Below are 23,559 nucleotides of genomic sequence, written 5' to 3' on the forward strand. Positions count from 1 at the left end.
CATATGACCTAAAAATCTCCAGTAAAAAAACAAGAATACAATTTAAAAAAAAGGAAAGGAAAAGTAACCATCAACAGGGTTCGAACCACTGACCCTTTGAGTCCTGGAGTAAAAAGTCTCCCGCCTAGACCACTCGACCATCCATGCTCATGCTTAGAGCGGCGGATGTATTTTGTAACTAATTAAGCAAATCTCGTAGTATCCCAAAATATAAGGACAACAACAGAACTTTCCAAACTTTTCAATCGTTTCTCGTCGCACAACGCTTTATAATTTTCAGGTTTTTAAATCGTCAAAAGATGCATATATTGGTACATGGTCGATATCACTATTTCCTAAAAAAATTAAAACTAAAGCAAAAAATTGCGAATCTGAAACAGCTTTTTATACTTTTGTCAACTTACCAAAACGTTAAACGGCCCCTTTAAAAGCACGACCATACACTATACTTATAATTAATGAAAACTTTGTTTAATTATTCTGTACACGTTTTGACAGCTTCGTCGAACAATACTGAATTTGGCTCAATGCCAAACTGGGATATGTTATCTGTTTAAAAGATTTCAGTCCCGTATGCAAGCCATGACAAATAAAACTTTATGTTTTCCTTCTTCCTTGTTAAGAAACACGGTTACCAATACATCGTTCGTGAAATATCGTTAGATGTAATTAATATTTAATTAACCGTTCAGTTAAAGCAATGGAATGGTTTGAAAATATGACTCAATCAATTTACACGCCGTACGTTATGCAATGACAATTATATTTTATGTGTCAGATCTAATTTAAAATACCTTAAGTACAATGATTTAATCTCATTTATATGAGCATGTGTGCATCTGCAGTAATTTGCAAACACTTGGAACACAGACAACATGTTGCTACGCTTTATTTTATCGGTTATTTCATGAACATTTCAAACACACATTTAATAAAGTAAACACTCGGAATGTTATGCGTTTCGAGATGTTGATACTGTATTGACAGCTTGTAGCGCCGTTAAATGTCGCATCGCCGTTATATGTCGCAGGCTTCAAGATTTGTCGCAACGATGACGATGAATGTCGAAAGGAACGATAAATGTCGCAAATCCTACTGACGATATATGTCGCAACTTTAACGATAAATGTCGCAAAAAGTTCAAGTGCCGATATATGTTGCAACATTAACAATAAATGTCTCACACCGTTGTAAGTCATGTTAAACATTAAAAATTGAAGTAAAATTGACTAAAATCTTTAGGTTTTATCTAAATTACCCGACGAGGGTCTTTTGACCGACTTCCATCACAATGGTCAGTCTTTAGTTAGTATTTTAATAAATTTACATTCTGTAATGCCCAGGGTTGCGAGAGGAGAATTTTACATATTTTACTTGCATACATTAAATTAACCCTTAAATTGTATGAAATGTCATTTTAATAATCAGGGTTGCTCATGCATTGACGTTTAGTTATTTAACCACGATTTAAAGTGTTGGGAAATTAATCTTCAAAGCAAGTCGCAATATTTAGCTTACCAGGATTAGATTTTTTTTTAATTTATAAAAACTTATAAACAATATATTTTGCTAGATTAAAGAAAGAAAATTACTCCCTATGTTGTGCTATTTATATAGATATTAAGTCTATGATTTTGTGATCGATTATTTATGCGTGACAAAAACGCATGGGCAATAATACACGTTTTATAAAATCGTTATCATGCACTATTAATAAAAATATTAACAACTTGATTTACAAAATCCGATTTTTTAGAACGTACAATACTAGTTTTACAAAGAAATTCAATAAATAAACGTTGGCCTATGTAGTCATATGCATCTCGGGTCGCGTCAGGTATTCCGAATCACGTCACTTATTTCGAATCGTAATAATGGTAGTATTTTGTCTCATCAACCTTGTAATAGTATTGAACAGGCTTTACCATTTTTGGTTGCTTATTCCACTGCTATTGCACATCAATTTTATTGTATTGTGTTTAGACTGGCGTGGCACTAAGACGTTGTCTTATATTATGTTTGATTGGTGGATTTTCATGTAGCATTCGCTTTTGTGTTTACCATTAGCGCCACACACATAGTAACGCAAATTAGCTTGGTATGGAAGCATGACGCTTTATAGGTTAGTGTAGTTACCAATGTATCCGATCGAAGTAGTATACCGTCATCGAAGCATGTCTTTTTAAATCGGAAAAAATGTTCAACTGATTCGGCCGTGTCAACATATTTGGCTAAAATACCACTTTTAAATATTAAGATACAGGTAACACATCCAATGCATGTCACTTTGTCGCTTGTATTATTTTGTTTAATGTCCTGCGCCAATAGTTGAGTAGCCAAAAGGCCGAATCAAGACTTTTCTCGAACCATTGACTATCAGGTTCTTGTAAAAAACACAAACAACCACCACGCTGAAAGTAACGTGCCGTCTGAATTCGTAACATGTACGTGACCATTAATGCACGTTAGACTTCTTTTTTAATCTTAACGTTTAGTGCCAATATTTCAGTTGCCAAGAGTTTCATACAAGAGTTTTCCAACCATCAACTTATACATGCTAGAAGAACACATGACAGCCACGTGATTTTATAACCATGAAAGCTGTTTGTCTCATCTATACGTACTTTTGTAAGGGTCGTTTGTTAATTTAACAAAGTCACTGTACGTGTTAAGGCATCCGGCTACACTTTTTATCTACTGTTTAATGTTCATATTGCCCATGTGTCGAGAGATCCTGGACTTAAGACTAACACAAGTCACTGCAAAGTTGGTGTACGTGACAGACCATTAAGCAAATTTGCTTACAGCGCAATAATTTATAAGGTAACTTACAGCGACCCAATTGTATCTCCTATGTCTCAAATGAGAGATTTCCCGGATTATGGATGAACATATACTTGAATAGAACACAAACACCTAAAAAGCTAATATAGGCACATGCCATCTGAATTCGTCACGTCTACATTATAATTAATTCAATTTAGCGTTTTCATTGTTTGTTTTAACATACAGTGACCATTTTTAAGTGACCTAAAGAAGCAACCGAGAGTTTCCGGACGATGGCCCTTTACTTGCTTGCACTCTGACAAAACACAATCGTTACAACTCAACTCCAACGAGTGTTTACTACTTTACTCCCCACGGCTACTAGCGGTAACCATTGTCATCACAGGAAAATCCTTCAAGATGTGACAGGATTTTTTGTTTAAGTATTTATTATGGAATGTTAAATAATATGTTGTTGATTTTTATGGTGATATTTTTGGATTTCAGGTATTTTGTAATCTTTTAAGTGCTGTTCATGTCAATATAATTACGATAACATCTTTAAATGCTGCACATGTAATAACTAATCACAAATTTATCATGTTTATTCGAAAGTTTTTATAAATGATGCAAGCGTGTCTGAATTAATCAGCTTTAAAATCAGAAATACCTCAGGTCATTCAAATGTAAGTTATGCATTTTCTTGCATGTGTATTATGTTCTTTGGGTAAAAATACTGTGGGAAAGACAACACATTTTTGTATTGCCTTTTAGCAAATGTGAATATTCATAAAATCAAATTAAGTTAACATATAACAGTATATATCACTGCTCCTGTATGTACATGCATATGAATATATGTCCTTATCACCCGATATTTTTTCCGGACGGTGAATGTTGTTTTTGCGATTTTAAAATAACTTGACACACATGATTACCATGTGGAGACAACTTTTCGCACAACACACCGTGCCTAAAGCTCCTAGGGTCAAAGTCAAACATAAATATCAAAGCGAAAGTATGGCAATTCTACCAGAGGATTTAATCCCGTGACGTCTACGAGCTCACATTCCAAAAGGATTGGTAATGTAATAAAACAAATTAACTGTGCACGGAGGATGATCTTTGACACTGTTTCTCACCAAATGCTTTTATGTTTACGAAAGTAAAGGAAATAACCAACAGAATGCTAAGTTCGAAGATAAACGGTGATGAGGTATTTTTCACAAGATTTATACTCTTCGGCGAGTCATTGAATCGGCGAAATAGAATACCGCTGCCTATATGTTAAGAATTAATTGAAGGAAACGATATTGAAAAAATAAAACGAACATATCAGTCAGTTCATCAGTATGCCAGTACAAACTACGGCATATGACAGTGCGTCTGCAAAAAAGTAATACATTAACTAAGATAATGATACATGACTACAGTCATGTAACTAACATACAATATTCAATACTATTTTATCGTAATTTGTGTCGCTGTAATAATTTTACAGTTGTATAACATCTTACAACTTTGGCCAATCTTGAAAAAGGCAGTCCATTTAGCATAGGGAAATCAACAACTGGCTACTTGAGCCAAGAATTATAAGCACAGTTGGTCCAGTTACAAAACAGGTACGTCTCCAGTATATCGAAATATCCACCGTTAACCAATTAACAAATCTTCCGGGTGCGATGGTCAAATGAGAGCAATGCCGTTGAATTCAATATAATTCTTATTCAAATTTGCTGAATCCGCCGAAATAGAAGCACACCTGGTTGAAGTGACAATAGGGAGGGAAATCACCCAGCATCCGATTTAAAAGTATAACACGTGTGTAATTCTTAGGAATTCATCATTAATTGCTCAGCGATGAAAAAAATGAGAATTTAATTCATACGCGATAGGTTTAGGGTGTTCTTGAGTTTGCAATCCTCTTTACAAGTTGGCATTCGAATTAGATTTGCTACCTAAATAGCTTGGGCGCTATTATAAAATAATTAACATCATAGTTCACAGCTGTGCACAGGGTAAAACTCTACATTTTTCACTTTGTTTTCTGCTAGACACGTTATTGTCGGTCAGAACAATATCGCATATCGTATGAACTATATTATATTTATTATATTATAATTTGCATATAATTATATTTGCAATTCTATTTACAGTTATGATATTGTTTGACATAAGTTAAACAATAGGAACTGCTGATTTTCTTCGAGACAGTTATAAGTTTTTCACTAGTAATGCCAGGGCTCTGAGAATTTATATCTAATAATTTACGAAAAACAGTTATTTTGTCTCAATTCATTATTTCCCACTTAATCAAGCTGATAGAGACACATAGATAAGCCGTTTTGTTCTTATATTTTATTCAAATTTATAGGTACTTAGTTGCATTTGACATCTGTTTGCTTCTACACGTAATATTTTGCGTGGGTTGGTGTTGTACATTTAAACTCGGTACTTCATTTTGAGATGTACAACTCCTTAACAAAGCTCAGACATACTTGTGCAGACAGGTCCAACATTTTAACACCACATTATTTGCATTTAACTTATTGACAATATAAACTAGCATCAACGCGATTGTGTTTTGTAACGAGATTGTATTTTGTAAAGTGATTTTGTTTTGATGTTTGGTGTTCGAATAGTACTCAGGATTAACGATACTGTAGTTTTGCCTCAACCATATTTAGTTGACGGAGAGTTTCTTATCAATTGATGTGCCTCGCTCTATATCGTTGAATAGTTAACATTGCCTTAGATTTCTACACCATGACTATAAGCGCTCTTTGGTAATATGAACATGTGCACATATTATTTTAGAATTACAACATTGCATCTACGACAACACGTTTAAAGTCAAATCTTAAAACCACAGTTCGATTCGCAAGTAAAATTCTCGTTTAAGTAAGTGTGTTGAGTTAAGAGCCGTTCAAAATACCATGTTATTGTTTTACCACCATATACAGACTATGGTCTGATAAACAACAAGGACCAGTGGCCATGAAGTTGTATTCAAAGAATTATTACACTCAATTGATTTTGATTAATAAAATGACCGGATCGACAGTTATTGGTCTAATTATTTAAAATATAACTTAATGATTTGGTTGGTTTATCTTATCTCCAAGCATGTTGTTCTGTGTATCTATAAACCACAAATAGAAATACGGAACACAACACAAAAACGAAACGTTGTTACAGAAATATTGTTTATTTGAATGAACGTAAGCAATTATTGTAACTTATACTTTTTCAATATTGTCCGCATGAAATGTTGATTCACAAATACATACAAATTATATATAAAAAGCAATTACAAGTTTTAAGCATAATAATTAGTTGGTTTGTAGTACTGGGTCAATATGAAATGGATGGTTCCGATGCATAAGATACCGTTTGATAAATAACAGGTGTCCAATCAAATATAAACATTAAGTATCGTGCGAATACTCTGCAATGTAAATCGCTCATCACAAAAACACGAAAACATTCACTACACGTTCAGCATTTCTGATCGCCCGTGTAAATTGTACATGACTTTGTAATAATGTATAGGTTAGTGTTTTTTTTATTTATACAATGTTATGTCAATGTTTTAATTGATTAACGTTTCCATTTATTTCATATTTATTGATTGTTGTAAATAAATGTGCGCAAGGCATTTCCAATTCTGTTGTCGATTTCCGGAATTTTGACTGCAATGTTGCATAATGGACAAACAGTTCGAATGCGAAACCACCTTTTAAGACAGTCATAATGAAATGCATGTCCACAAGGAAGTTGTTTGGAAACCTCCAGAGGAGTTAAACATACAGAACACATTTCATTCTCGTCGTGCTTTTGAAATTCCGGGTTTGTTTCGATGAATCCTTGTAAGTGGTTGCGAACTATGTAATTCTTCCATTCAGCATAGCACGTGATACTGGTTTTTATTAAAGAATCAATCAAAAGTATCAAAAGCCGAATTAAAAAAAATGAGCCCATATTTGGTGCAAAAAGTCGCGAATAACATTGCAACACCATGCATACAAGAACTGTTATGTTTGATATTGCATGCACATTAAAATACAAAGTATCTAAATGTTCTTGAAAACAAGATGGGAGTCTAGATGAAAACACAATTACACTCTTCAACAAAAGGAAAAAAACTTTAGCAAGAACAACGACGTTTCCGCTCAAAAACAAGAACGTCCATCCGCCAATTCCGGACTTCATATCTACATGCAAAGAAATGTACAGATAGGTTGATAAAATGAAGGCTGTGCTAATCAAAACTCGATATGATTTGAACAGTTTGTCCCTTGCTCCCTCGTTTATAATTGATAAAATCTCCGATTCGACAGTGGCAACGACGTCTAACATGACTTGAGAAAGGGCAATCATAAGTATTGTAAGTAAGACATTTTGCCGAGTATTAACATCGAGCAAAAATAAGTTACTGTCCATGTACAGTAACATAACAGTGATGACGCCATTGATGCGTATAGTATTAGTATTGATGTTTGAACTTTGTAAAACAAATCTTGCCCATAAACAAAGAATCTCTTCGAATATTTTAGAAAAAAAGTGTGGCGAAGCCGAATCCCGAAATTATATTGAAACAACATAATACGACATAGTAGTAGATGTTTCTTTCACTGTAATTAAATCCAGTTTGTATTTCAACTAAAGCCACAATTGTTGTCTGGAAGATAAAAAATAGAATGCACAGGTTGCTGAAATATGAGACAGCTTTCCACGAGAACTGTTGGTTTGCGTGCATCTTTATCAACATTGAGTATGCTTGGAGTTTTTCGAAACACATGATCCTTAATGTTTCATCTGTTGTAGATTGCATTTGAATATCGATAGCTTTCATCAATCCATTTAATCTGATAATTTCCGCCTTTCTGCAAACTTCGCAGCGACTAACCATGAACAAACAATAAAATAACTGCATACTCCAGTAATCTAGTTGCATAAACAAATACCACTTTGTTGATATGGACAACAGTGTTATAATTGTAAGGGTAATATTAAACCAAAAAGCTCTAGTTGGTTTGTTTACACAACGGTGTAAGAACAACGAACGAACGACTTAAGCCGATATAATTATTATTGTGCGGCTTGGGTACGTGTCCGAAAATGCAATTCCCAGTTCATCTAGAAAGCACGCCCCCTCTGTTTGGCTTTGAAGTGTCCAATAAATCGCTTGACAAAGCCACACTGAAGTAAAACATAACGCAGCATCTATATACAATGGTAGCATTGTTTGAAATCCTGTTCGTACATGTGCCATCCACAAAATCATTCCTGGAAAAGACAATGCGTCATTAACAGTTTCCCATATTTAGGTGAACATAATCGGGAACAGTATAAACGGTGTCACAAAATATTTTATTTTACTGATAAGTACTCAAATGTCAGAATATAACGACAATAGCCATCTTCTGAAATCAAAATACAGAATATTCTGTTATTGTGCTTCATGAATTATAACTATTCTTACCTATGTATCTACAAAGAAAACATGGTATTTCTAGCAGGCAGTTGTCCGAAGATGGCCCCAGTGTCGCCCAGGCAAACAATATAAAGACAAGAGGCATTCTGAAAAAACCTTCGATGACTGACTTGCGCTTTCCGTGTGTCCTTTCTAAAGTACTATCTAATATTGCCCCAAATGTTTCAATCCAGCTTTTTGTCTGATGTGTGACGGGTTCATGTTGTATATCTTCTTGCGCGTTATCTGCATTGAAAGATACACTCTTGAGATATGCCAAAGCTGAACTACACCAAGGCAGTTAGTTTGTATAATAAATAGTTCAAAGTAATAAATTTGTTTTATATGAAGTCGATCCATAGAGTGATTTGGATCAATGAATCAAAATTTATCACCCGACATACAGAACACGCACTCATGTAGCATAAATGAAAGTCTACCTAGTCTGTTTATATGACTAATATCCTAACATAATATGGTCGTACACATACACAAGTAATTTAAAAGAATACGTGTATTAAATAAAAACAGTTTATAAATATATGTAACAAAATTAAAATCTATCTGTGAAACAGCTGGACCTGATGTTAATTGATGATATGTTGTGGACCTGTTCAGGCTTAATATTATTTAATCGTGTTAAAAATACATGAAATCACGATAAAACACACAGTAAAAATGAAGTATTTATGTCTTATACTGAAATAAACTACATCGAATTAGATATATTTATTATTCTATATTAGTTCTTATCGAACCATGACCAGGGTACATCATTTATGTATTTGTTGAAGTCTCGTATACTGTTTCTTTATATAATTTAAATGTTGATGAATTATTTCAATTGTTTTGGCGCTCTCTCCTGGCTAAAAATTCACATTTTGTTTAGGTACGCTAAGGTGGATGCCAGTCTAGCTTAATTACATGACACTTTTGTCCATTGACGTCTTAAAAAAAAATGTCGGATATATACACTGTCTTTTTTTGTCATAATTTGCAATGTCGAGGGATCAACGTTGTTAAACACGCTTTAAGAATTAGGATTTGTACTGTATTTAGACTAACCCTTGCATTTAAAATTCACACAATACATAAAATCAGACACATCTGAATGATTGACTCGTGAGCTGCCATTGGCCTGGTATCATTATCTACACAATTACTCGTGATTTCTATTTTACCACACTCTGCGAAGACATGCTATTGATTTCAAAATGGGCGACACATTTCATAATTGTCGTAATGGCGCCCCTTTTGTCGTTTAGAAAAGTACGTTTATAACTCTGACGTGTTTGCGACCTGGCAAACTGACAAACACGCTTAAACGAAAGGGCAACACTTTTGAAAGATTGAAGCTATTTGATAAGGTTTACATATTTTAACAGATACAACCAGGCGTAAACATGAATTTGTTTCCATTAACCCGACCGATCCTTTGTTTGTGCCTACACAAAACTTCATTTTGTTATTTCCAATTGAGCTGTTGATCATATTTGCTACATTCAGCTATATTAACAAAATTAACGTTTACTTATACGGAAACAATGTCAAGTAGAGAATGTGAACTTTTCTGTATCTAAATATCCTTATCAAAGATAACATAAAATAATCAATACAAACATTTAAGCCGATCTACCTACCCTAAAAGCTTTTTCTGTGGCCACATTATTGCAATTATTATATACATCTTTATGAATGTAATACCAGTACATGCGGTATGAATAAAGATTATATGGCGACATGAACGTAACTAATGCAATCAACAAGGATTTATTGATTTATTTTTCCTTTTGATAAAAGAAACAAAAAAGATGCGCTTACCTGCCATTATGGAAGAACCGTCCCGGGATCGCACTATAAAACAGAAACGTCGTTAAAACTATCACTATCTTGTTCTTTATCAACCTACAGTTACAGAAGACTAAAAGCAAATATACTCATGTAAAGCATCCACACATAGAAATAAACATAAATTAAAAATAAACCGTTAAACAAACTTTAATTAAATATTGTGTTCGAAACAAAACAACCAAGTGTTATCACGTTTAGAACGACATACCTTAAATTATACCTGTTATTTTATATATGTGGGTATGACGTGTATTGGGTAACCTTGATCTGATTTCAATGTTAAAAATAGACACTCACAGGCCCATTGTAAATCAGTTTTAAGTGTCAATTATTAAAGCAGAACATTTTGGCTTACTGCCTCAGTTCCATGTTTGAAATTTGAAACGTGTACGATAAGATTGTTGTATTGCGATTGTTTTTTATAGACAAAATAACATTAAAAATGGGGACATATGGGTAATTGTCCATTGTGCACTCACTCAATGAAAACTGTACAGTTCTTATTGTCTGGGCACCAATCCAAACATTGACACATGTTTTCAAATGTGGTTTCGAACATTCAGAAATGGCAGCTTTATTATACGCAAACACAAACTACAACTACTTGTTACAAAACCAACGTTACACAACACATGTTTATAACAAACACTTATCAGTTAAAATATTGGCAGATTTTGTTTGAACGTTTTAGTGAAACCAGCAATGTTGTGTACATGGAAAAGTATAAAAAAAGAGTATTTTTTCATAACGTTAAACATCTTGTAAAACTAAACTCGGTGCGTATGGAAATGTATGATCTAGGAGTTTAAATAAACATTCGCAAACTTAACCTACACCTATCGCCAAGGCCAAATATTTTAATGGCACTGCATCAACACGTATAAGGTCAGTAATAAGCATTGTAACTTAAAGTTCAGGTTCAGTACAAAACCGTGTCAGTAATTTTCTAGTATTAATTGTATTGGGAGTAATTTTACTTACTTGCATGTCAAATATAGTTTTTCAAATGTCTACACAGTTATTTATAATCAAGCCTGTCATGTTGTAAATCAATATTAGGTGGGTAGATTGAGTTCGAACATGCATATTTAATAATATAACTGATTACATCCTAAACGATTCGAACATGCTTCTTTGTTATTTTTAAACATCTCTATTTGAACATGAATAGCTAAGAATTGTAAGCATTGTGTATTCATTATTGCGGTTTATTCTTCAAATTCAAAAGTTTGATGTTTAAGTATGTAATGGATACCTGTAAGGCATTAAAGCTTTTTTATCAAAGAGAAGATGTACTTAATACGTGGCTTTTTTGTTTCTATCGTCAGACAGATAACATTCGTTTGCTCCGTTTTGTATTCAATTTGAAATGTATTTTCTTTCATTGCCATTTTATTTGAATTGTGAAACCATTATGTGTACTATACTATTAATGTAACGCTTCTGACACACTGTTATATTCACCTGCATGTACTTGTACGACTAAAATTGACCGTGAAATAAAACATCTTCGGATTATTTAATGAGAATAATAGAATACAGTTATAACGCAGTGCTTCGCGACATACGTTTATGATTGATTGAAAAAAAGTGTGTGCACAAAAAACTGAAGTAACTTTATTTATTTTTTAGAAACACGATTTGATTTATTATTCGCGTTTATATGTAAGGGCAAAAGAATGCATTTATATCAAATAAATGTTGTTTCTCGCCTTTCTTATTATACACAGTTCGTTTGACCAGGGAGTAACCTACCGAGAGCGTTCGAATGATGTCAATTTAAAGAAGTGAAACTATAGCTGCTGGAGCAGTATTGAATTTTCATTAAAACAATTAGTTGGTCCTTTATTTAAGGCAAGTGACCGATTGCCCAAACAGTACAAAACAGCACAATACAGCACAATACAAACCAACATAAACACAAAATATGAATAAAGCTGGGGTCACCGCCTTGGAACGGTCAATGCAAAGCATTGGGGGTTTAAACCTGGTTATAGAGCGCTCAACCTCACACTTGGCCCAGCAATATTCATAATACATTTAAGTGTAAATAAAATTTAACGTCATAGCATTGTAACTCAAATTAAACAATAATAAAAGGGAATTAAAACGCATTCAATTTAATTACTATTTAATTACTCAATTGCATTGAAGATACAAGAGTAACAGAATTACAACTTTTTGACGAACGATCAAATAAAACTATTAACAATTGTCAACTACATTCCTTCTTTATAGAAAAGATTTGAGAATGTAGAATCATAGAGTTAATATCTCAGATAATCATCGCGCAAATACAGGAAGAAGCAGCAATAATGGGTGTAAAAATTCCATATTACATAGCTTGGTTGTTTATGTGACTGCTAAACAAATTAAAAATAATTAAATCAAACAAGAAACGCCTATCAGAGAGAAAATATAAATAAAATGGAACGTTATAAACCCAATGACCTATGCATGTAGATTACAACTGGGAAAGTCGGTCGTAAGACGTCACAAAAATCCATAATGACATAATGACGTGAACAAATTCCAAGGGTAGTACTAAATAAAAATATTAATGGGGCTGTGCTGCTAATAAAACAAGTTTACGTGATTTAATATTAAGAAGCAAATGAATACAAATGGTAATTCCATTAAAGCGACATTATTGGAATCAAACAGTATATAGGTGTTTTGACAAATGAAGACGGAAATGACCTGATGTACGATTTGAGTCCAAATGTAGTTTACATGCAGATTTGTTCATACGACACAATGACACAATTTTATTCAACAGTGAAAAATGCCTATAATGTAGTATTCATGCAGATTTGTTCATACGACACAATGACACAATTTTATTCAACAGTGAAAAATGCCTATAATATCACTAATGATTCCAAATTTTAAGGGAAGAAAGATATGGTGAATCGAAAACCATCAAACACGTGTTTTTAAGTACATAAGCATCGTATCCTTTTGATAAAAACAAGTTAATTAAATTGAAAAGTTTAATATGAACATTTGGTTTAACATATTTTAATTTGCGGACACGCTTCAAAACATCTCCGTAAAATGATGGATGGGAGATTCCATTATTTAAATGCCATTTTAAAGAAACATTATATTTTGAAATTAAATCACCATACTTAGAGTAAAATCTAGCAAATTTATTTCTTAGGTTATGATACAAAAAGCCTTCTTTTAGCAATTTTTTAGTTAATATTAGATTACGATCATTAAAATCTTTAATACACGAACATGCTCTGGCATAACGTACCAACTGCGAAATGTAAATACCATAGGAAGGTCCTTTAGGGATGTTGCCATCTAGAAACGGAAAATTCACAATTTCAAAGTTAAAATCGCCCCGTTTGTCGTATAAACTAGTTTTGATCAAATTATTATTAATAGTTAAATGTAAGTCTAAATACGCAGCGTCTGTATTGGATATACTCGATCTATTTAAGACTAGTTCTTTTGGGTAGATTTTGTGAATATATTGTTCAAATAATGGATTATCTAAATTAAGTATGTCATCAATGTACCTACTAGTAAGGTTAAAACAATTAATCAAATCTACTTGCTTAGTTTTAGATAATTCTAACATAAATTCGCTTTCATAACAATATAAAAAAAGGTCAGCTATAAGTGGCGCACAATTAGTACCCATAGGAACGCCAATAATTTGTTTAAATATTTTACCATTAAATTCAACAAACAAGTTATCCAAAAGAAAAGTAAGTGCTGCACAAAAGTCAAGACCAGTCCAAATGATGTAATTATCTAATATCTGATTAGTAAAAAAAGCTGTTTTAGTGTTTAAAGCTAGATACAAACATTTCTCTCTAGCAAAAGTTTTTTCAATCAAAGAGACAAGTTTTGATTTTATTAAAGCGTGAAGAAGCGTAGTATATAGTGTCGAAAAATCATAAGTACTTACCTGTGACACCTTATATTTTTTATTTTCAATTTTTTCAATAACTTCTAAGGTGTTTTTTATTGACCAAAATAGGTTAATATTACTATTTTCATAAACTTTATTACAAAATTTAGCTATATGATATCTTATAGCACTCAATGCAGATGTAAGATACACTGATAATTGTTTGGTGGTACAAGACACTGAATTAGCGATAAAACGACTTTTATATGGCGTCTTATGTAATTTAGGTATCCAGTAAAGTGATGGCAATTTCTTGTCAGTAATATTGACTATTACATTTAACTTTATGCATTGGGCAATATCAAGCAACATTATATCCCTTGGAAATGTTCATCAAAAGCTAATTATAGACAATAGTGATCAATTAACCATGATACATCAAACGAAAGAACAAATCTGTTTATTTATTGGGAATCTTGTACTCTAATAAAAAATTGTATCAAGTGAATAGTGAAACATTAAAACTTCTAAATACCAACCCAAAATAAATAAATCAATCTTTGATGAAGCATATTCTTATTTTACAACTTACATATTACTAATTATATCTGTCAGAGGCAGCATGGTGATTTAACATTGTCTTTCGTATACGAAAAAAAAGGCCACCAAACAATACCTAAAAGGCTTACGGGAAATTGAGTAAACAATCCAATGCGCGTTTCGAGACTTTAAAAACACGTATTAGTCGCATATTATTCACGCGTAAATACATATCATATATATGACGTGGTATCACATTGTATTTCCAACAAAGATGTGTAGCAAATGTCTTGGATGCATCTCGAATAATCTAATTCAATGTCAGGATGAAGTCGTTCGCGTCTTGTGGTGGGAAATTGCTCAAACACTCCTTTGGATATTGTGTTCGATCGACTTTTTAATTAAATGACGCAGAGCAAGGGAGATCCAGAATCGAAGCAGGACTGCTTGTACCGAAATCTGGAATCTGTTTTCAGCATTCCATCAGATCAGGGTCTGCAAGCTGCTATTTTATTTTATTTAACGTAGATGGCGGGATTTAAACTCACGATATTATTTGCATACATTTCCCGTCGTGCACTAATATGAAGGTATCGCGATGGCTTGAAACGACTAACGATTGAAATGACGCTAAAAGAGGGCGGAGTATTATCGATGTTTATCAAGTAAGCGAAATAGAGTAGCTACCCTTAATAATAATATATTTGGCATTTAAATGACTTATGTGATGATGGTTTATTTATATGCGACATTAATATAATCAGAAAACGGTAAATTTTCAGACATATTTCATATTTGATTACATATCATTTTACTGTTGATTATCCTTACAGAACCACATTATTCAACGTAACCGTACTTCTCCCTATTAAACAATATAAATCCGTTCTTATCCGTTGGGTCGGATTCACCAAGGATTCCTACGGTCTGTTACGTATTTGTACGGTTTCAGCTTGTATTATTTATGGAAATAATATGGTGTGTAACGGCTTGATCTTGGAACGCGATAATCGTATTATATTGCATTAGGGACAGATATTGTTAAGCCAGGTTTCTCAGATTCTTTTACGTTTAACCTAATTACATGTTGACAAAAGATTGGATATTATTGTCCACGACTCTGTATTACGAATTGTTAATGTACATATAAGAGATGCCATAATATTGCAACTAGACGGACGGGTATTAAACTGTCATCAAACTGACACGCATCTGTTTAAATACTCCTTACACATTTATGTACATTTGCTATCTTTTAGGTAGCATAACGTACACAATTATCAATCATCTATTGGTTAGTGGTTAAGCTGCTTGACAATCGTGCACGTGATCCAAGGCAGAGGAGTTGGTGGATTAGGGACGACCTTCTCTGAAGACCCATTCATGGCCAGTATGAAACTCTAGTGGCTGAACCGTAGGCAAAAAGAACTCAACTGCGTTTAAGACATTCAGACGGATAGACCGACCGATATTCTAACATCTAGTGTATCTCGTGTGATTTAATCCATAGGGAACCAGGTGGGTTGTCCGTGAAAATGTCACTTGGATATTAATGTTAAGACATCATGGGCACGGGTGACTTTAATAAGGAAAGATGAATTTAAAAGTTATTTGAGAACCATGTATGGCGTTTCGGATACTACAACTCCATGATACGATCTACCGTGCGACCTTTAGTGTTGATCTTAACACATCGCTTACTTATGCACAATTATTCCCAACCTTCATTGATATTACATGAATTAGACACGATTACACAAACAGTGAATAATAAAAATGCTCAAACCTCAATAATTTCATAACAATAAGACAATGTTACACACAACAATGTCAGACTGTTATACAGTGCATTTCACTCAGATAGTCTATAACCCTTGTAATACACTTGTTAGATACTTGGCTATGTATCAGATATTATTCGCTAGATTATTAACAACGTTTGGGATTGGTTCAGATATGTGTGTTATTTATAGTGCTGTTTTCATCTCTAATAAATATTAGATTGATTACCTGATGTCATAAAAGAATACGTTAACTACCGATTGGGAAAGGATATATTAATTTATTGATTTTAAGTTGTTGTTGTTCATTTTTTTTATTAAATGGTCTGCTGTTTAAGAAAATAACTACTTTCGATTTGCTTGTATTTGTTGCGGCATGTAATTGCTGTGTCTTCAATGATCGAGTTTTAGTGTATATCAATTGATTGTATGAATTTTATTGTCTACGGACTTTATTCGGAACTCAAATAATCAATAGGTAAGCAAAACTGTCTACGGTTCGTGCTCTTTTGTAACGCCAATATACGCATATGCACATAAGATTTAATGTCACTTTCTTATCTGAATAGCAATACATAATTGCGCGGATATTGGCCAGTGTTATTTGTAACAAATGTAAATAAACAAAAAATCAAATGTTCACTGATTTCCGAATAATAGCTATAATCATACCTGATGACCTTTTATTGTAATAAGTTTCTAGTACACATTTTTTGAAATAATTCAACGTAAACTAGTCTATTTTCGATTTCCATTATCGTGTCATGTTGAATATATTTTCGTTGATTATAAAATGCCGAGATACATTTCAGATTGTAAACTTAAAACGACATTGAACATTTCGGTGAAAAATAATTATAAATACATTTATATTAATATTAAATGACATGTTTCATGTAATAGTAGTTAAGACTACACTTGAGCCATAGATATTGTATTTTTCTAGACGATTTCAGAGGAAAACCTGAAAACATGAGGAAATCTTCGCAAAAAACATTGATTGATACCTTTGTTGTCACCCCATATACTAAGAGAATTAAAAGAAGAAACACAGAATTGCATACGTATTCTCGCCATGGAACAAACCAGTCGTGCACACGTGGCAACGTTCAGCAGCCATTAACGCTTATTGTTATCACCTTTTCGGAAGGTCATGTTGTTGGTGTGAAGCGTGCTAAAGGTATGGAACGTATAATGGGTATATTTAAAGGCTTTGAAGCACTATTTATGTCCACGGTTGGTGTGTATTTGTTGTTTGAAATTCCACAATTCATCAAGGACATGCAAACCAGAGGTCTATTTAAACAACAAGGACTATTTGACGATATAAATTCGACAGAGTTTATCATTTGGCGACAAAATGGATCGGGTTATTTAATTTCGCAAGATAACGCAGACAGTTCTGTTTCATTCAAACGTTTACGAGCATATCTCGGCGATTTCCGGAATTATACCTGTGTACCGTTTCACGATTTGAAAAGGGAGGAGCCTGTTAAATCGTTAGATGCCGCACCCGAAATACCATTACCGTTGCATCAGCGTCTTTTTCCGAATGAACGAAAACAATACGTTTGGACTACATACCCGGGCATCTCAAAGGAAAGACTTGACAGCGAGAAAGCTGAAATTGTAACATCAGGAAGTTGTTTTGATGCGCCCAAAATTCTAGTCAAACGGGCAGAAGATTACTCGCATAACAACGTTGCTAATTCTCTAGCCGATTCGGCAAAGAGCATACCGGAATCCTTATCAAATAACACAGGACAACGTAGTAACAGTATCGTGGGTTTGCAGTCCGATACAAATGCCTCGCGACATGTGTTACATTGTGGACAATTGTCTACAAATTCAAAGGATGTCAGAAAGCCTCCACGATACCCGCGGTATACTGTAGAACGGAATCGGTTTGAGTCCTTCTCCCAATGGCCACATGATAAACCTACGCCAAAGGAATGTGTCGAGTCTGGCTTCTTTTATACTGGTAAGTGTGGACTGGAGCCGATCGTGCACATATATTTTCAATATAACACACGTGAACATTTTTTAAACGAAAAGTGTGCATATCCGTTTAAGTTATGGTGTTCGTTGAACTTATTTTTATGTGACTCACATATTCCAAATGAATATCCTTACATTTCAGGCGATGGTGATATGTTAAGATGTTTCCAGTGCGGCATAGGTCTGAAAGACTTCAGTACCGAAGACAACCCCGTGAATGAACACATTAAGCATTCAGGAACGTGTCAATATCTTCTAAACCTGTTTGGAGAGGAGTACATAAAAAATAAACAGGTAGTAGAAGTTATCACTAAATCAATAAAAGTAAATATTAATGCAGACTGTAAATAAGTTAATATATAATTGTATTGATTGTTTTGAATATTAATTGTTGAACATTCATAATTATGTGATACATAAATGCTCTTTATTTTAACAGGATCAATTAGAAACCATCGACCCAGATAATATACGGTGTCGCCAATATGCAGAATTCCAAAGGAATCGGGGAACAGTTTGTATGTAAAAATGTCTGTGTAGAAAATAATGTAAATGTTTCAGATGTGTTCAGCGCCTTATGTTATCTGTATGTTTGTTCAACAACTGCTGTTATCTGCCTACAAATAGGCATGATATACATGATATGCTGTGTTAGGTCATGTTTCGTCATGGATAACAAGTGAATACTTTATATGACGTAAGAAGTGCAATGAGATGGACGGATATCATAACGGACCAAGGACACACAACTGTTGCAAAATTGTCAATTATCTTCATTGGCTGTATGTTTGTTAGATTGATGCCAGTGATAGGCTTCTCGAATCTAACGGTGGCATTTGGTAGTGATTAATATTGGCTGACAATTTATGACGAAATATCTTTACACTAAGTAAATGCAATACTTTTAAGCAAGGTCGTGGTTATTGTAACGTTGTTGAATGTACATGTATTCCGTTTAATATAGCCGGAAATCGGACCGATAGAAGTCCTGAGTACAAAACGTTGGAGTCACGAATTGTATCCTATGAGAGCTCCAACTTCCGTTGTGCTAAAAGACCATATCAATTAGCTGAAGCCGGGTTTTTCTACACAGGTGAGGTACTTAAGTGTTGTACACATTAAGTTTAACACTAAAACATAGATGAGCTCAGTACAATATCCATACTTTGCATAAACAAGATATCATTGCAAAATGCTTGTTCATTCTAGCTAACTCGTGTACCAGAGAACATGAAGTGTTTGATTTTGTTAGTCGAAATTATGTACAGATCAGATATAACGAACAAAGTTTCTTATTGAAAACGTATAACATCAAAAATTTGCCAATAAAGGATTATGTGTATGTAATAAAGACAGCGGTTTTCTTTTTAAATGAATCAAGGCATTGGGGACCACTTTCGGTGTTTTTCTTGTAATGGAGGATTACGAAACTGGGAGAACAATGACGATCCGTGGACTGAACATTGCAAGTGGTTTCCTGCGTGCAGATTTGCGAAGGAAACTAAAGGGGAGGCCTTCATTGAGCACGTTCAGCAGATGGACAAACCTGCAATGGCGATGATGGTAACGATTAGTTGTGTTATTGGCCAGTAGATAATGCATGTCAAAATGTTTTGTTTAACTTTTCTTACATCGTTACAATTGTATTGTTTATATTGTCCGTGGTAAGGAACTATACAAACATTGGATTTTTACCAACTACATACATTGAAAAATACAATTCCTTTTGCATTTTTTCCACCATGCATTGTGTTTTCTAATTTTTTGGCTTATATGTTTTGCAATAAAAAATGAATTGTGTTAATAGGCCGCTGTTCAGACCACTTCTGCATTTTAACCAATGTAATAAATAAACATATATTTCATGTTCGAACTGAACATGTTCCATCTGAAAGGTAAACCGCATGAAAATATAAAGTATTCTTTAAGTGGAACGTTTTATGTTTGTTTGACAGAATTCTGCAGCAAGTTCATCCACTACAACTTATCCCATTAATTGCGATCAGGACCTTGTCGCCATAAAGATCGCTTGCATAGAAGAAATGGGATTCAGCGAAGATGTTTTCGATAAAGCAGTCTATCAATTGAAGCTTGACGGTCTGTACTTTAAAGGACTCCTAATTTTATTATTTTATATTCATTTCCTGTTATCGAAAATCAAGATAAAAGTTTAACGATCTACTCGTGTAAATGACAAAATTTACAATGCTTAAAACTGATTCACTAAGTTGCAAATGAAAGCATAATTATGTGCTGCGAGGTCAGGAATATAATTAAGTATGCGTACAGCATTGACGATATCAATTATAGATATAATATTATAAATTACACTTTTGTACTGTTTTTATAAAACACTCAAACACTGAAATATATATCGCACATTTAAGAGAGGCGCCCATTTTATTTTTGAACAAAATTAATGACGCATAATAAGAAATGCAACAGTACCTTTATTTGGTTACATGTACAATATAAGATCAATGGCTTGGGTAAATAACCTCCACCATTTTTGGCCACGATTCTATTCGTGTTTGTTTAGTCAGGATTTCTGAACTCCTTAAGAGCTTTTTATATCTATAACAGAGTTAACGCTGCGCTTCTGTTCACGGCGTTTAAGTAACCCCATGCATCAAAGTCACTTGTAGGAGGTTCTGGAGACTACACAATGTTAATAAAGTTAATTTTCTCCTTCTTAGACAATGGAGGGTTTGCTTAGATGTACGATTCGAGGCACTGTCCTGATCGAACAACTTTGACTTCCGACATTCTGGAAAAGTTTTAGACTTGTCATTTCTAAATAATGGCTGTAATACTTAAGTGATATAGAACTTGTTATTAACCTTTTGTTGATATGGCTCGGCTCGGTTTTTGCTCTATAAGAGACGCCGGCCCATGCCATGAAGCCTTTTGCGAAAGAGTTGCGTTAAGGAACTAATGTTTGTAGCTAATTGTTCCGCCTTTCCTGATGAAGCAAACTGTGCGTCGCCCACACGAAAAACGAAATAGAACATTGCCTCATCAGAAGTAACAAAGTTGTTCTATCTTGCACCATTAACTTTATTTATTACTTCCATGATATAGCCCTCCTATTCTTAAATTGCGCTATTTAAGGTGATGAACTTTGCCGTTTGAAGTTTAGCGTCCAATGTTTGGTGATAATGTTCTATAAGACGACATGTCACATTAGGTTGGTGGATTATATTTGGTGATCATACGATTGATTGTTTGATGACGTAACATTTGGCATAAAATTGACGATATCTCAACTTTGCATAGCAAGACCAGAATTTATATTTTGGCTTTGATGTCCACATTTATCACTTATTTTCTTGCTGGAATCCAAGAAAATCGCATACATCACTGCTTTCAACTCATATTGAATATACGTGTGTTTAATCTTCAAAAGTCCAACAACTACCCCTCCCACAGTTTCACTCATTGTTCGACGCACCATGCTATAAATGACGAATAGCAATTTCGAATCATCAGGAATATGGTTGTACATGATAAGGGGTTTGTAAGTGTTTTTCACGCGGCACTGTCCTAACGTGTATGCAGATTTTGTTCAAATATAATCTTGGCGCCTCTCGTATAAGTGATATATTCAGCTTTTACAATATTTCTACCCCAAACTAACTGAAATTTAAATTTACAAAGGAGTAAGTAAAACATATCGTATTGCCTGTTTTGATGAACCCTTCATACTTTACCTTGCAAAATAGAACTTTGATTTTAATTTGTTTACACCTGCTATATGACGTCAAACAACGAAGTGCGTGAACGTGTGACGTCGCGCTACAATTAACATGACAGGCCTGTAAACAATATAACAAAAATAAATACGAACAGTATTAACCAAACTACGAACTTCTATATACCATTGTGGATAAAGTACATGTAATTTTACAGGATATAATCACCCTCAAATAGATGACGTCATAAATCGTATTGCTTTGATTCAAACTGAAATGAACCAGACTGTTGCTGAAAGTTTGAATTCATCCGGTAAATGTAACAGTTGTTTTATATTATTGTCAAATTTTCAAATACTTAAATGCTCATTATTATTTCTTAGTAATTAGTGTTTATATACATTGTAAACATCCGGTTGATTTAATCTGATTTCAAATTAAAATCATAAACATCAAATAGTTTTGCGCACATATATATATTTATTAAAGATATTTTGTTATTCATTTATATCACTGCCATGCTCTTAAAAACTCGAATTATGTTTATCTTTTTAGAGACAATACAAGAAGAAAATCAACGTCTAAAGAGCATGCTGATATGCTGCAAATGTTCTACAAGAAACTCCCATGCGCCCATCACGTGATGTGCATGGAATGTGCAAGTGATGTGATCAGATGTTCTGTTTGTTATAGAGGCGTCAGTGATACCGTCAGGACCTACATGGGATAAACTGAATGAGTTTGATTTGACAAATAGTCGCCATTCGGATCAATATATTTTGATCGATCGAATTCCCACTTTGACTTTACAAATCAAAGCACTCACCAGTCGGCTTAGTCAAATATAATTTGTTAACAGTATCTTCAAGATAAGGAAAATAAGTTGAATTCGGATTGTAAAAATATGTAAATAACCCTGACGTGATAAAATGATATTGTAGTATAACAAAGACGACCATGTCGATAGCGATGCAATGTTGTTCATAAAAAGTGTATTTCTTTACCTCACTTTATTCTGTTATAAAACCTTCAACATGGAATTAATAATACGAAATCGATCATAGTAAGTATGGTATCATGCGGCTTGTTTTAAAATCGATCATAGCTAATCTGGTATCTTGCGGCTTGTTTTTAAGTTTAGCGTACATGGTCTCACTAAGTCGCGTGTACTCATTTATCCTTATATAATGATTTAAAGCGATGTATTATTAACAAACAAATCTTCAAAACAACTTCGTTTTTGTCTATAAATGGGTACACATAAATAATGTGCAAACATTTATCCAAACGAATAATTATACCAAACACAATGTCGTCCAAAAAAGCAGTTGTTGTAACTTATCAGTATTGTTAGTTTGATTGAATATATTTGACTTGCAGATATGTTTATTCCTGCTGATTTCCGTTCATTGCAATGCACGACATAATACACGCATAATTGTAATAAAATATACAATCCATAATATCATTCTAAATGACATCTTTTACAGTTGGCGAATTGTTAAATATTACGAATATACATAATTTTAGAATACAAAATCATGCAAGTGTATGTAACTTAAAAGTTTTTTCTTAAATATGTTCTAC

General features: G+C 33.6%; 2 protein-coding genes across 2 annotated transcripts in view; one reads left to right on the forward strand and one right to left on the reverse strand.

Moving 5' to 3' along the window:
- Nucleotides 1–23,559, reverse strand: part of LOC127852628 (uncharacterized) — a 276,162-nt gene that overhangs the window by 61,606 nt on the left and 190,997 nt on the right. The window lies entirely within an intron of this gene.
- Nucleotides 14,907–22,616, forward strand: LOC127852629 (E3 ubiquitin-protein ligase XIAP-like). Its single transcript, XM_052386582.1, has 9 exons — nt 14,907–14,994; nt 17,229–18,263; nt 18,423–18,574; nt 18,720–18,798; nt 19,245–19,373; nt 19,662–19,843; nt 20,236–20,377; nt 22,190–22,285; nt 22,528–22,616. Exons 1-9 carry the CDS (start codon nt 14,907–14,909, stop codon nt 22,614–22,616), a joined length of 1,992 nt encoding a protein of 663 aa, XP_052242542.1.

The sequence above is a fragment of the Dreissena polymorpha genome, chromosome 12, assembly GCF_020536995.1.
Source record: "Dreissena polymorpha isolate Duluth1 chromosome 12, UMN_Dpol_1.0, whole genome shotgun sequence".
Classification (NCBI taxonomy): domain Eukaryota; kingdom Metazoa; phylum Mollusca; class Bivalvia; order Myida; family Dreissenidae; genus Dreissena; species Dreissena polymorpha.

What these genes read in the sequence shown, in the direction of transcription:
- LOC127852629 (XM_052386582.1), top strand. Translation starts at nt 14,907, where the DNA reads ATGACGCAGAGCAAGGGAGATCCAGAATCGAAGCAGGACTGCTTGTAC. An exon ending in GTCTGGCTTCTTTTATACTG is followed by an intron (nt 18,264 to 18,422) that starts GTAAGTGTGGAC and finishes CTTACATTTCAG; the next exon opens with GCGATGGTGATATGTTAAGA. An exon ending in AGCCGGGTTTTTCTACACAG is followed by an intron (nt 19,374 to 19,661) that starts GTGAGGTACTTA and finishes AAATGAATCAAG; the next exon opens with GCATTGGGGACCACTTTCGG.